This window comes from Notolabrus celidotus, chromosome 14 (genome assembly GCF_009762535.1).
Source record: "Notolabrus celidotus isolate fNotCel1 chromosome 14, fNotCel1.pri, whole genome shotgun sequence".
NCBI classification, from domain to species: Eukaryota; Metazoa; Chordata; class Actinopteri; order Labriformes; family Labridae; genus Notolabrus; species Notolabrus celidotus.
The window spans coordinates 22,764,461-22,778,939 of NC_048285.1; the positions used below are offsets into that span (position 1 = coordinate 22,764,461).

Here is a 14,479-nt window from a genome sequence, read left to right on the forward strand (position 1 = left end):
GCTCTTTACTTAACTTTATTACATGATTCATTTGCACAGAGCCATTAAACAAAGGTACTAAACAAAGCCTCTGTGCAGGAGGGGACAGAAACGGAGGTTGGATTTTGAAGATTTCCCCCAAAAGTGCCCTCAAGTAACAAGCGAAAAAAAAAGCAGGAAAACAATGACAACCTCCTGCTGTTTCAGAGGCTGAATTCGGTCTCTCTCTGGATGTGTCGGAGAAGTCACAGAAATTGAGATTCTGCCTTCATCTCCTGCCTCACCTTATCTGCAGCTTCTTCCATCCGCTGTCCTCTTTTTCTCCTCATTTACTGCAGACTTCCTCCTCCTCCTTTCTTTAATCTTCCCTCCCTCACCTCAGATTGAGTTCAGCTTTTGCACAGAAAGGATCGGAATGCTCTGATGATTGTTACATATCACCAGATCCTCTTAAGTTTACTGTAAGGAAACACTTAAACAACCTAAATCATACATGAGTTACTGTTTGTTTGTGCCGTAGTAGTTAAATCCTCCAACAATGATTTGATTAGATTCTGGGAGAGGTGGGGGCTTTGTATTTTGCTGCATAATGATCACATTTAACAAAGCAAGAGAGAGAAAAGGGACAGATACAAATCCTACAAATTAAGAGTCTTCAATATTTAATGGCAGCTCACGAAAAATTGTATAAATACATCAGTTTTAGATGTATGACAACCGGTCAAGTTAGACATGGAGAAGTTACCAAAAGACGCAGTGTTTGCTGAGCTCTCATGCCACGTTCATGAGGGCGAACTAGAGCAAAAAGAGGAATCCTGGGGTGAAACAAAACAACAGAAAACCAAATCTTAAGAGAGATATACTGCTGACTGAAAGATGCCATTAGATGCAAACCTGAGGCAAAGATGCCATGAAAAAAACAAAATAAAAGAAGAAGGTTTGCGTTTAATGTGCTTCAAAAAGAAGAGAGGAAAGAAATGAGAGACTGGAGGGAAATGACAGAAACATAAACATGGTTGTTGATGCTAGCTAGTTTATAGCTGTACAGTTAGTACAGTATATAAGATGTTTGAGAAGGATCAACCCTGATAGGGGGAATTCACTAAGAATAGGTTGCAGTGTCATTAGCACCAAGAGTTGCACATCATTTTCCAACACTACCAGCTCTGTCTCCGGGTCCAGTTCATGAAGCATATTGCCCCTACTGATCAGGGACACCACATGAGGAAAGAAAGTGATGACGATTCCGAGGGTTAATGACTGACAGTTCCCCCAAAAAATATAAGAATATCTGAGGTAAGACCCAGATAGCGTTTATATAGTTTTCTCTAGTTTCACATCTGATTGTGGAGATAAGCTGTCAGCATCTCCTCTCTCTGTAGTCCTGTAAGAGGATTTCAAACTCTTATTGTGCAATTTATAAATCAAACCATTTATTTTTGGTTCGTTTGCAAAGGTTTAGCATGCACAAAAGTCGTGCAATCCTTTTGTGAATCAGCAAATTGAATGGTGGATTCCAGGCAACTGAGCAATAATGCAAACAAATTTATTTTTTGAAAGCAGTTTAGTTGATTTATAAATAGTACTGTCCTTTCCAAACACTTGGAAATAAAAAATCACTGCAGTGGGTCGGGAAGTTTTGCAGTTTTCTTGCTCTGGAGAGATTTCAGAAAGGGGAGGCAATTATCCTGCACCCTGCTATCTGTGTGACGAAGGGTTGAAAACATGCAGAATCAGCCAGATAGTCCTGAGTTTAAGCATTTAATCAATATAATTATAATAAAGTGTATATTTTTTTATTTAATCATTACAATTGGTTTCACAGGCCTCAGAGTGATGCTTCACAATGCATCAGTGTTTAGTTTACACTTCCAGCTCTCAGCAGGACGCACATGTCGTCGTTACAGCCGTGAAGCACAGTGCGATCTTGTGGTAGACAATGTGAGAGATGGTGACTCAGTATGCCAACAGACCGACAGAAGTTAAAGGCTCTGGCTGATCTACTCGCAGCATCTCTTGTCTCTCTATAAAACATGTGAAAGATGGATGAATGGGAATAATTCTGCAGACGCAGCAGCTGCATGAATGGACACACTACAGCTGTGTGTGACTTGAATGGACAGAGCCTCTTGCAACCTGTTGCATAATTTATGAGGCTGTTTCTATTAGGTTTGGTTAATGTGTTTCTTCAACACTTATTGCTTCTCATCAGCGAGCTGCACACTGGGACGCAGCAGCAGCAACACACGACGGGACGTTTCCACGGTTACTGCATGCAGGAATCAGAGTTGGAGTTAATTAAAGAGTGACACATTCATGACTTTAACGTGTTTGATGTATTTTCTTTAGAGTGCACTCTCAACACTAAGTCACTGAAAACTTAAGAGTGGAAAAGTTATGCGTTATGATCAGCTATGGACGCAAAGAAAGGACATTATAGAGGGAAACATTGAACTTTTGACATCAGTTATCAGCTTTCATATTCAAAACAAATGTTTATAAATGTAAATACTCAATGCAATATGGAATTTGAAGTAAAACTATCTTGCTATTGACTTGATCTGTGGATATTTTTGATCAACATTTTATCAGTTAAGTCCAAACTCTCAGTTGTTCCATGATGACATTACAATATTGTTAATTTTAACTTGTTAAGAAATAAGGGTAAATCAGTCACTTCCTGCTAGTGCTTGACCAAAACAACTGAAATATGTCAATGTGGGCTCTGGGATTGTGTGAAGAGCTTTAGTTTTAACATTGTAAAGGGCTAACGATCAAATCAATTAACCTGTTACAAAAACAACCCTCAAATCAAAAACAGCTGCAGAGACTACAATGTAAGTCATATCCAAAAAATGTGCATGTCACTGACTCAACATTGCTTTATACTCCCATGAAATGCAGTGTAATACACAACTTAATTTTCCACAGCAGGTTTTTTTTAATTTCAAACTCAAGAGGACATTTCCCATTGAATTCTTACACCTTTAATTTGACCTACACAGCAAACTTACAGCTAGCAACTTTGGTGCCAGCAAAGAAAGCCAAAATGAGATATTGATGTTGGTAACTTAAAGCTAAGGATCCGTGTTAAGGCTGAAAGACAAAACTATTTAATTACTATTCTAATGATTCTGCAAATAGATGATTAATTTCTCCAGCAGTAACAAATAACACAGTTTGCACTACAGCTACAGCACAAAATGACACCTTTAAACAGCTAACGCAATGTTAAAAACTTCAAGATATCCAATTAACTATCAACACATTTTGAGAACCTGAACTGTGACTCTGCAGCTTCTGTGGAAATCAGGTTGCTGAAATGCTTTTACTTTCTTTGTGTTACATGGGTTTTGTTTATGATCTCCAGGTACATGATGGCAGTCTGACTATCCTAGGCATCACTCGAGATGACAGAGGGGCGTACACATGTCGAGCCCACAGTGACCAGGGAGAGGTGCTTCACACCACCCGTCTGCTGGTCCAAGGTACGGTATCCATTTAATAGATGCACTGTAGCAAATAGACATTAAGTGCTGTTGATATGCATATTTGCACGGATCACAAGTGTTTGAAATGGAAAAAAAAACATGTTTCCCACCCTTTACCTCGGGCCAAATATTACATTGCCTCATTAAAGTAGTTGTGTTTCATTATTTATATTTCAAGGCATTCACTGTAGCAGCATTTTAGAGCCATGCAACTCTCCTGTGTGCTGATGTATCTAACATACAGCACCTTGTGAGTCTGTATCGGTCAGTCAATAGCTCAGTCTGGGGCCTCTCTGTGTGTGCACGTGTGCGTGTTCCTGTGCACAGATATGTGTGTACAACAGGATCTGTGTGTGAGAACGTCCCTGTCTGTCTCCGGTCCATTAACTAGGCTCTCTGCTAGACACAGATCAGATAGATGGCTGTGATGCCAGCCTGCAGCACTCTCAGTCTCCTGATACAGCGGGGCTGAGGGGGAGTTAACTGTGTGTATTTAACAGGAAATAGAGCATCTTGCCTTTATGCTAGAGTTATTTTAATGCCCTGCCTCCTGTAGGTGCAAACAGAGCAGAGGAATTACTACCCTCTTCGTTCCCAATGAGCGTGCACACACACTGCAAACACACATTAAAAAATCATGGTGTTGTAACTTTTTCTATAGTGTGATCAGTGGTGCGCATGATGCAACTGCATCAAGTCTGCAGGCGTCCAATGGACGACTGGTACTACAATAGCAATTCTCTTAAACACAACTCACTGCAGCAGTTATTGTTCAACAGGATGAGACTACCTGAACATTCAGTCTGTGCTCAGAGAAACACCTGGCATTATGACGCACTGCACAAGAGCCCTGCTTTGACAACAAGAGATCTTATGATGTGATATGAACATATTATAATGATAAGGACTAATAGTCTGATAAGGAGTAATAGTATAATGTAGAAAGAGGTAACATGTAGAACCAACCAATGGTGGATTAGGATGAATGAAGTGGATGGTGTATTTCTCAGCCACCAAATGTATGAAACTTGAGACCTTTCACAATCATCACAAAATCTGACCTCATTCTGAAATGAATACAAAAAATGTCTTCTGAATAACACAACAATTCACTCACTTTAAGCTGCCACAAAAAAGTGAAAGACTCTGATAGCGCACTTAAATATGACAACATTTTCAAACACGAGAGATTTTAGTGAAGAAATTTGTGGTTCTAAAAAAGTACAGTGTGCTGATTTTTCTTTTTCTTTTCATTGAGAAACATAACAGTGTTAGAATGTTTTGTTTCCCATCACATGGGGAAATATCTCCTCTAATCAAAATGTAAAAAAAAAAGTCTAGCATTGAATAATACCAAGATAAATGTATCATAGAGTATATATCTACTTTAAATATGAGACCCAAAAAATAAAGTTTGGGAACATAGGAACTGTGTTGTAGAATGTTCTTATTTTACCTATTTCACAGGGTTCTATGTAAGGAGGTTTGAATTTTAGGGATGAAAAGAACACCATAATGGCATTTGAAGGGCACCCATAGAGGGCAAACCTTCATCTTGGTCTTGTTTGTGAATCTGATCCAGATCAAGTCCAAACTGTAACAGGTTCTGTCTTTGCCCAAGCTTCGCTGTCTCACTAAGTTTCATGTAAATTGGGACAGTAGTTTTTCCGTAATCCTGCTCACAAACAAACATTCAGCTCTAAACACACAGGCTCCTTAACGTGTGTAGTAAAATGTTTGCAGTTGTTAAGTCTGGTTGTGCGCTGGCATGAAGAGCGCTGTGAAATAAAAAAAGCGGGTTCTGATTATGACTCAGAGCAATAACAAGCAGATATCTGAGGAGTCATGATTCTCACTCCTGTGATCTGTTTTTAATTGTTGTGTGAGACACCCCCGCACCACCGTCCCACCTGATGCATAACAGCCATGCAAGCTGAGAGGAAAATAAAGCGCAGGCTTGTATCTGGGCCCACTCATAAAAGACAGCTTACCTTTCATGGCTTCTGCTGTTTTATTGAGACTTTTGAGCAAACCTGGAGATCCTCGGGCCATGAAGAGGTTACTATGTGAGGCATGCAGAAGCTCAATACTGTTAATGTTATAGTAGCCGTCTGCTCGCCATGTTCTATATCAGACTGAGCTGTATATTTTAAATAATGTATAGTGTGCGCTCTCACTCACCCTGATCCTCTGGAAAAAGTAAATTTCAATACCCATAAATGTATATAGCATAGCATGCATGGTGTTTAACTGGATGCCTTATAGTTTAAAAAACATTTTGTTTGTCAAAATATTTTCTGTAACTCTGCCTGATGAACATTTTTTCTTGGACTCTTTGAAAGTGCTAAGACAAAGAACAAATCACAAAATGCATTGCTTGTTTCAAAAAAAGTGTAAAGATTCAAATTTTTGGTAATGCACAATAATATGAAATATGATATGTATATGTACTGAGGCTATATCTTTGTTGCTTGTTTAACTCCCAGCCACAACCCTTTGCTGCATGTCATCCCCCATCCTCTACTCCCCACATTTCCCGTCTATTGTCAGCTGTCCTGTCTAATTAAGTCAAATTGCTCTGTTGGGATTCTATTTGGCAGAACCACTTGCTAACTATACATCATCCCTTACTTGCATCTCGCTGGTGTAGCTGAAGACCACATATTTTCCTCAGGAGGTGGTGGGGACCAAAAGAAGAGCTAAAAGGGAGTAACTCCACATGGGTGCTAGTGCTGCCCAGTGTCGGTTGTAATAATAAATAAGCGACTCTTATCTAGTACTTTTTTCATTTGTGCACAATGATATGTCAGTGTTGTGTGTGACTGCTAACTCTTTCAAAAAACCCACTGTCATAGAAACTAAACAAGCTAAAGCATTGGTTTCTGTCATCCTTAGGACCTCCATACATCGTCTCCCCACCTGAAAACGTCACTGTAAACATATCCCAGAATGCACTCTTCACCTGCCAAGCGGAGGCGTATCCCGGCAACCTGACGTACACCTGGTTCTGGGAGGAGGACAACGTCTACTTCAAGAAGTAAAGTTATGATCAAGTTCACTTCTGTACTGTAGCTGCAGTGTCTCTGTACTTAAACACATGCGTGGAGTTGAGGCTTCGGGGCTGCCTTGCTCAGAGGCTCAGTCGTTCAAATCAAGCCTTTGTGATATAAGCGACATTGTGTGTCCCTGAGCACTTTGCTGTGTGTTGAGTGTGTGTGTGTGTGTGTGTGTGTGTTTCTGTATGTGTGGGTTGGTGCCCTGTCCTGCTGCGGCCCCAGAGGCAGTGCGAGTGGGCCTGGTGGGGGTCTGTCTGGACAGTGCCAGGCGAGTTTGTGCAGTCTGATGGCAGTATCACATGACTCGGGCCTTGTGTCATCATGCAGCGATGATCTGAAGCGTAGCCAGGACCTCTGCGGGGACTCCAGAGACTGTCTTTAGAGTCTGAGAGGGCTTTTAAAATGATAGTGGCATGCAAAACAAGAGGGGAGAAGAAGTGAATGGGAGTTGGACTTTGAGTGAAAACAAGTGATCTGAAGTGACCAATCTCATTTTTTAAAGGCTAGAGTCTAGATTTTTCTTTCTTTTTTACAGGATAAAAGTGATTTTATATAGATTACATAGTTACATTTTCACTATTCCCTTAAATGGTCCCTCAAGTATGAATATACACATTATCTGCATCTTTTCAACATTCATATTTCTAATTTCTTCTATCTTTCATTTAACCAGTGTTTTATTTGTTTATCTCCATCTCTTGTTTTGTCTCCATGCTACTGTAAGATTTTAACTTCAGCCAATACAGTCCTATTAAATTTAATCTAACAGTTGTTATGGAGCACTTTTCTGGATACCCAAAGATGCTATAAAAAGAACACACTAAATGCATGAGGTAATGGCGTTTGGCTTAATTAATCATCAATAAATTATTAACTTACTTTTAAAGAGCAGTTGTAAACCACAGTAGGAACAAACAAGCAGCGGTGCCAAGTTTTAAACAATCTTTTTGGCAGTGATGCAGTTAGATCATTTGGTAATCCATTTATAGATGCTTAAGTAGTTATTGATAAATGAAATTTAGGTTACACTTTCTCAGATAAGGTAAAAAAAATTTTCATGTTTATTTTTATGGCCTTGAACCCAGCAGATTTTTCCAGCCATTAATTTATTCTTTAGTCAATGTTTAAAGCCTTAATGAAGGGTTTGTATAAAAGGTTTTAAAGGTTGCATGAGTAAATATTTTTTTCAGATTGATGTCGAGCTGTTAAATTATTTCACAGTGTGGATAAGGACCACAGCTCCATCATTGCTGTGTTTAATTTTAAATGGTATCAAGGGGGAAAACATGAAGGCTCTACCATTTGGCAATTACGGCAATAAGCAGATTTATTTGAATCTCTCACTCTGTACTTGGATTTCTTTGGATCCTTGTCAGAGCTGAGCTGCTGTTTGACTCTCTGCTGCTCTCTTATGGCACCTTCATGTAATTCAGCCAAAACTGGGTAGAGCACTTGAGATGTGTTCCCTTGTCCTGTCTGTGTGTTCCTGTAACACACTGTGACTGAACCTCTCGTGTCTTCTTGCAGTGATCTGAAGCTCCGTGTGCGCATCCTCATCGACGGCACCCTCATCATCTTCCGGGTCAAGCCGGAGGATGCTGGGAAATACACCTGCAGTCCGAGCAACAGCCTCGGCATCTCGCCCTCGGCATCGGCCTACCTGACTGTTCAGTGTGAGTGTTACCGTGGCAACAAAGTGGAGGGGGAGGGGCGGGAGACGGTACAGCGAGCTGTGTGTGTGAGTAGAGGGAGCAGCAGCAGCAGTATGGAGGCTGCTGGTGCTGGAGGCTGCTGGATTATTTGGCAGCGCTGCTTCTTCCGCTGTATCGCGAAGTAACCTTCTTGAATTTCAAGGGCAGACGTGGCAGAGGGGGAGCTGAGTGCGTTTTGACTGAGCCTCTTTGAATGCATCACATTCTGAGTGGATATTAACGATACAATTATTAACCAGTTCGCCTCTTTCCTCTGCTCAAAGATGGAGACAGACTTTTCTTCAGACTCCATTTTTTTCTCTCTGATCTCTTTTAAACTCTCCTAAAATGTAATGGTGACCTTCCTGTTCATCAGCTCTGAACAACCAGAAAGAAAAATCCCCCCTCCTCATCCTCAGCAGTCTGACGTTACATCTTTAGCTCTTGTGCATTGAGCTAATTTGCTCCCAAGTTGCTGCCCGTCATTGATTATTGTGCCCCTTTATAAGAGAGAGAGCCAGGGGATTCACAGCACAGCAGGCAATGATTTCATCACTGGACTCAAACACAGCATCAAACCAGTGTCCTGGAAGCTTATGCAAAGCATACCCTGGTTCTCAATTTATCAAGTGTCTCAGAATCACTCCCAGAATCTGTGCAAAAAGGTAACTTAATGTAGGTCTAAAAGTTCTAACACGTCCTTGTGTCCGCTGCTTACCCTGATTAGAAAGAGTTTGTCCTGCTACAAGACGCTCCGAGCAGCAAAGTCAGGATGAAATGTTTTCATTTTCAAACAGGCCAAAGTCTTAGAACAAGTTTAAAAATTAAATGCAAGGCAAGGCAAGGCAAGGCAAGGCAGCTTTATTTGTATAGCGCATTTCATACACGAGGGCAACTCAATGTGCTTTACATTAAAACATTAAAAGCATTGGAGACATTCAGACAGGCATAAAATAACACAATTAAAATGACAAATATAATGAAACAGAAAAGAAAAGGAAAATTAGAAATATATTAAAAATTACATTAAAATTTTAATTTAAAGGGAGTTAAAATAATCTAAGATAGGAAGGCAGTGGCAAATTAAAAAGTCTTAGTCTTTGATTTAAAAGAATGCAGAAAAAAACTTGGGTGTATAAATCTAGTGGTAGGAGGTAATTCAAAATTGAAAACACCTGAAGAAGAAGAACAAGAACAAGAAGATGAAGGAGAAGATGAAGGAGAAGAGGATATTTTCATGTATTAAGCAATTAACTTTAAGATTTCAACTGTATGTAAACATTGACAAGCCACTCCTCCGGCTTAAAGAATACGAGTAACTTCTGCATGTGTCATTTTCTTTGATATTTGATATCACATCTCAACAGTGTTCCCTACATTTTTTTTTGTGTTGTCTACCAATTCGGGGCAAAAAATGAAACATGAAACATGAAAACACGTAAACACGTCTATTGCCACTTAAATTTTAAGTGTATAAAAAATACATTAGAACCAATATGAAAATCCACTTGGTGAGGGTGAGATGAAGTTTTACTTGTGACAGTCCCTTCATGATGATGGGATTGTATTTGCACTCCATGAGGTGCCAACAAAGTTTTAAACATAGGTGATGCACAGCTGCATTCTTCCACATTATGTGAAAACATCTGTTTCTGAGGAATGATCACGTCTCCTCTTTCCATCCTGCACAAAGTCAATCTGCGAACACACTGTCTATTCAAGTTTTGGATCATTGAGAATACCTTCAACTTCTATAACCTTTGTGTTAGCACTACAGGCCCCCTCAGGAGTGCTGCCAAATATTTTCTTTCTTTTTTTGAGCAAGGGAGGATTTTGCAAGCAAGCAAAGCTGATGAAAGCTTTTACTTTTAGTTTTTAGAGGGCTAGTTTGCATTCCCTCCCCTAACACAGGGATTCCCAAAGTGGGGGTCTCAATATGTTTTCCTATTATTGTTTTTTTAGGTAATCTTAAATTGCATATTTCACCCATTATTGTAAAAATATCAACAAAAGGTAGTTAAATTTGAAAAAAATAAACTTGCAAATAAAAAAAAATCCTTAGTTTCCTGCATGTGTTTGTTGCCAGATGACTTCTGAAGTTAGAATTATTTATCACTTAATGAACATCAGCATCAGTAGCAGCAGGTTAATTCATAACAGCACAGGAAACACAGCCACATGTGCATGTAGGTAGACACATTTTCTGAAGACTGGCTAAATAAAGCAAATTTAAATCACTTTGGGGGACAGTGGGGATCACTTATTATATTGGGGGTCACAGGCTGAAAAGTTTGGGAACCCCTGGAACCCCTGCTCTAATACACATGATAATCATCTTTTTAATGGTGCATTTTTGTTCTCTGTTTTGTCATTTCTTTCCCTGTTAGATCAGGTATTATTGATCATGCATCCTGCTCTCCTAATCCTGAGCTCTCCCTTTCTTTCAGACCCTGCCAGAGTGATCAACATGCCCCCGGTCATCTACGTACCACGGAAACTACCAGGCATCATCCGCTGCCCTGTGGATGCCAACCCACCTGTGACAGCGGTGAAGTGGGAGAAAGATGGCTACCCTCTCAGAGTGGAGAAGGTTAGTCTGCCTCAGGGTTTGAAGTCTTCCCTGTCTGTTTCACTTTTGTCTTTCTCAGTGGAGCTACATGTTTTTTTCCCAGTACAATCTCAAGATCACCCGACTGTTTAAAGAATTCACTCAATAGCTCTGTACATACATGCTGAAGTTATCTGCCTACTCATCTTCTAACACTGAGGTCACACATTCTTGCGCCGCTATCAAGGGCAAGCTATCACAACATAAAAACTCACCTCTCCTCCAACAGATTTAAACAGATTTAAAACCAAACATTTCAGATGCCTCCTCCTTGTCTTGTAGTATCCCGGTTGGAGCATGATGCCAGATGGAAGTATCCGGGTGGCGGAGGCCACAGAAGACTCCCTGGGCACTTACACCTGTGTGCCTTACAACGCCCTAGGTACCATGGGCATGTCCCCCCCTGCCACCTTGGTGCTAAAGGTACATCCCTGCTTATATTTGCTTCCGTTTCTGCATGTTTAAGCACAAAAGTCTTGATGTTTAACTTGAGTTTGTGGGTTTAGGATCCCCCTTACTTTAATGTGAGGCCTGGGGGGGAGTACCGACAGGAGGCTGGAAGAGAGCTAGTTATCCCCTGTGCTGCTTCTGGAGACCCTGATATACCAGCCATCACCTGGAGAAAGGTGCAGTTAAAGAAAGAAATCATCTTTTTCAACTCTTTTTATCTGTATTGTGCTGAAATATCTGTTTGCACGTCACTTCTTAACCACATTGCTGTAATCTCCGTGTCCATTGAAGGTGGGGAAGCCAAGCAAGAGTAAGCACAACATCCTACCCAGCGGCAGCTTACAGTTTCTGTCCCTCAGCAAGGAGGACCACGGAGAATGGGAGTGTGTAGCCACTAATGTGGTCACGAGCATCACTGCCAGCACGCGTATCCTAGTCATCGGTACAAACAAAATCTGCACAGTGCTCTCAGCTCCACCACAGTTTGCTCAGATTCCTCCACAAACTCACCTTTTTGAACTTACTTTGAGTTTATTGTTATCCCACTGTCTGCGTGGTTTGAGTGATTTGCACGAAGAAGGCCTTGATCCCAATTTCCCCTGAGGTATCATTAAAATTTCATTACATCTCATATTTAATAGCTTTATACACTTAATTTTTAGTCTGGGTCTGTAACTACAGTCACCGAGGACGTTTGGAGTTCAGAACAATTCTACTTGTTAGGTGTTGACAAAAGGCAGGGATTTTAAAATGCCAAAAGATTGTATTGTAGTTAGCTACATACATGTATAGAAAGTCTTATTCATTATCTGTTGTACAAATTGGGTTCAGATTTTAATAACTTACAATGGTAGCTTTTCCATTTATCCAATCCGTTTATAAAGCACATTTTAAAAAAGAATAAAGCTTAAGCCAAGTGCTGCACAGTGAAGTAAGTTAAAACACTGAGCATAAAATACTGTTAAGATGGGTTTTTTTTTAAATAAAATAATGATAACAATAATAATAATTAAACACTGAAGAAACTTTTAAAATAATTAAAGACATATACAAACACTGCAAAAATAAAAAAGTAGCCTTTAGGCTATAACTAGGGTTTTTCTAATACAATTTATTGGCTGTAGCATTGATATCAAGCCAAAAATGTGCCTGCTAAATAGAAAATACACAACTCATCAAGGCTACTACAACAGCGACAGATTATTACCCCTTAAATACCTGTGTTGTAACTATGGAGTAGACAGGAGCTGGTTAGCTTAAAATTAATATTAGAGCCTTGCAAGCTCAGTGTTTTGCACCCTATGGAATTTGTTACCGTAAAAGCTACTCCATGTTAAATTTCAATTAGGCTAACTAACTTTTCATATTTTTACATTTAAATATGAATAAGTTGTGAGTGTTAAGCTATTCCTTGAAGCCTGAGTTGTTGTTTTTTATCGTCCGCTGGCCTGTAAAGTGTGCGCACGTCTGCCCCAGTAGCCCATTGCCCCAGTGCCTATGGAGTTGTTATCCTGTTTCACAGCTGGCAGCTCTCCGCCTGCCTCGTTGTGACCAGCCCTCAGCTGACAGGTGTCACAGGGCCGCAAAGGCAGCTGTGCTCCTCAGACCACGCTCAGGTCTCTCTGTTTTTTATCGCAGTGAGAAGTAACTGGCTTCAGGCCACACAGCACAGCTGTTACGTGGGTGGGATGAGCAGAGCTGCAGACAGCACTGCTGCTCTTGAACTTGACCTTACATTGGTCAGCACCTCAGCCAGCATTATCCATGGAGAGCAGGCAAGCTCTGGATGCTGCATTAAAGGAGTGAAAATACCAGCAAAACGCTCTTCATTTTGACCCGAGTCTAGCTCTAGATCACCAAATATGTTAATAAATGTCAATTCACTGCATGTTAGGAGGAAAGCTATAGTTTTATCAGTGCAAACGGATTACACAATAACTTAGAGTACTCATGCATTTGCTAAGACTAATAGTACTGTCTCATTTTTTCATTCATTCCCTCTCTCTGTCTCTACAAACCACTCAGGCACCAGCCCCCACGCTCCTGGTAATATCCATGTTTTTCCCTCTACAACCTTTGCTAATGTGTCCTGGGAACCAGGTTATGATGGTGGCTTCGAACAGACGTTCTCTGTGTGGTATGGTCCAGTGTAAGTGCTCTTCCTTCTCTCTTCAGATCAATTACTGCAGTCTGCAGATGTGGAAACACAACCTAAGGGTTATATTGTTCTAGTCTGACACACAGAAGGAGAATAAGAAGAAGGGTTTTCTCTTCTTGTGGTCACTTTTAGTGAGGGTGAAAACTTTCTTTCACAGGTGTTTTGTTTCTGTGCATGTGTATAATTCATGATGTGGGTTGGGAAGGTGATGCACTGTCACTGCAATATTACACATGCAAAATCTGCACCTGAGCGCAGCCTCAATGTGGACCTTTTTTTGTTGTAATTTTCAGTGCATGTGCATAGTTAAACTGCTCAGGTTGAATAGCTTGCACATTTGTAGACTGTTAAAAAAGGATAATGTATTTTCACAGCTTTAAACTGTATGTTAAATACTGTTTACACAGAGTCGAAACTACAAATTTGTGAGTGGAAGCCCTGTAATTATGGTGGTTAGAGATAATTACACATTTAACCGTTTTCTCATTGTAGAGCCAGACACATTAAACCCTAGTGAATGCAATTAATTACCAATGACTGGTTTATGTGGCTACAGAGATAACTAATAGAAGGTTATGGATTAGACTAAAGTAGTAGGCTGGTTTAACTTCATTAGGATGTGTTATAATGGTAAACTGTTATCTTTGTTAAATCAACTGAATTTCAGATTTACACTTCACTACCAAAATGACTTTATTTTTCAGGTCGATATTTCAAATTAAAAGGATGTAGCAATATTTGTAGTAACATGAAATGTCATTTTAAGTGCTCACTGTTTGAAAGTGGATTGGAGGTTCCTATTGGCGAATTACAGAAAAGAAAACATGTTCTCTTTAAATGTGAAGCTGTTAGTTTTGTCGGTTATTTGACATTTTCTGTGCACTCTGTTATCCACATCCTTCCCACAAAACTTCCATTTAAAGGTGCTGTGAGGAACTTTTGTTTTGTATCGATTCTGGCGCCCCCCTTGTGGACAAAGTGATACCTCTTATCTCTTGTCCTACACATGCAAAAGTAGTGTTTTCAACAAAAGCCTCATCCTGTTG

The 14,479-nt window shown here is 40.1% G+C and overlaps 1 protein-coding gene across 3 annotated transcripts in view; it reads left to right on the forward strand.

Annotated features, from left to right (window-relative positions):
- The window catches only part of igsf9ba (immunoglobulin superfamily, member 9Ba), an 81,611-nt gene that overhangs the window by 48,902 nt on the left and 18,230 nt on the right, over nucleotides 1-14,479 (forward strand). For all 3 annotated transcript variants that reach the window (XR_004633901.1, XM_034701722.1, XM_034701721.1), the window contains exons 5-12: nucleotides 3,350-3,467; nucleotides 6,366-6,507; nucleotides 8,054-8,199; nucleotides 10,665-10,807; nucleotides 11,108-11,248; nucleotides 11,332-11,451; nucleotides 11,567-11,717; nucleotides 13,301-13,424. Coding sequence is in view for 2 of the 3 variants with exons in the window: in XM_034701722.1 (XP_034557613.1) it covers nucleotides 3,350-3,467; nucleotides 6,366-6,507; nucleotides 8,054-8,199; nucleotides 10,665-10,807; nucleotides 11,108-11,248; nucleotides 11,332-11,451; nucleotides 11,567-11,717; nucleotides 13,301-13,424 (1,085 nt within the window). In the remaining variant the exon portion in view is untranslated. The remainder of the gene's footprint in view (nucleotides 1-3,349; nucleotides 3,468-6,365; nucleotides 6,508-8,053; nucleotides 8,200-10,664; nucleotides 10,808-11,107; nucleotides 11,249-11,331; nucleotides 11,452-11,566; nucleotides 11,718-13,300; nucleotides 13,425-14,479) is intronic.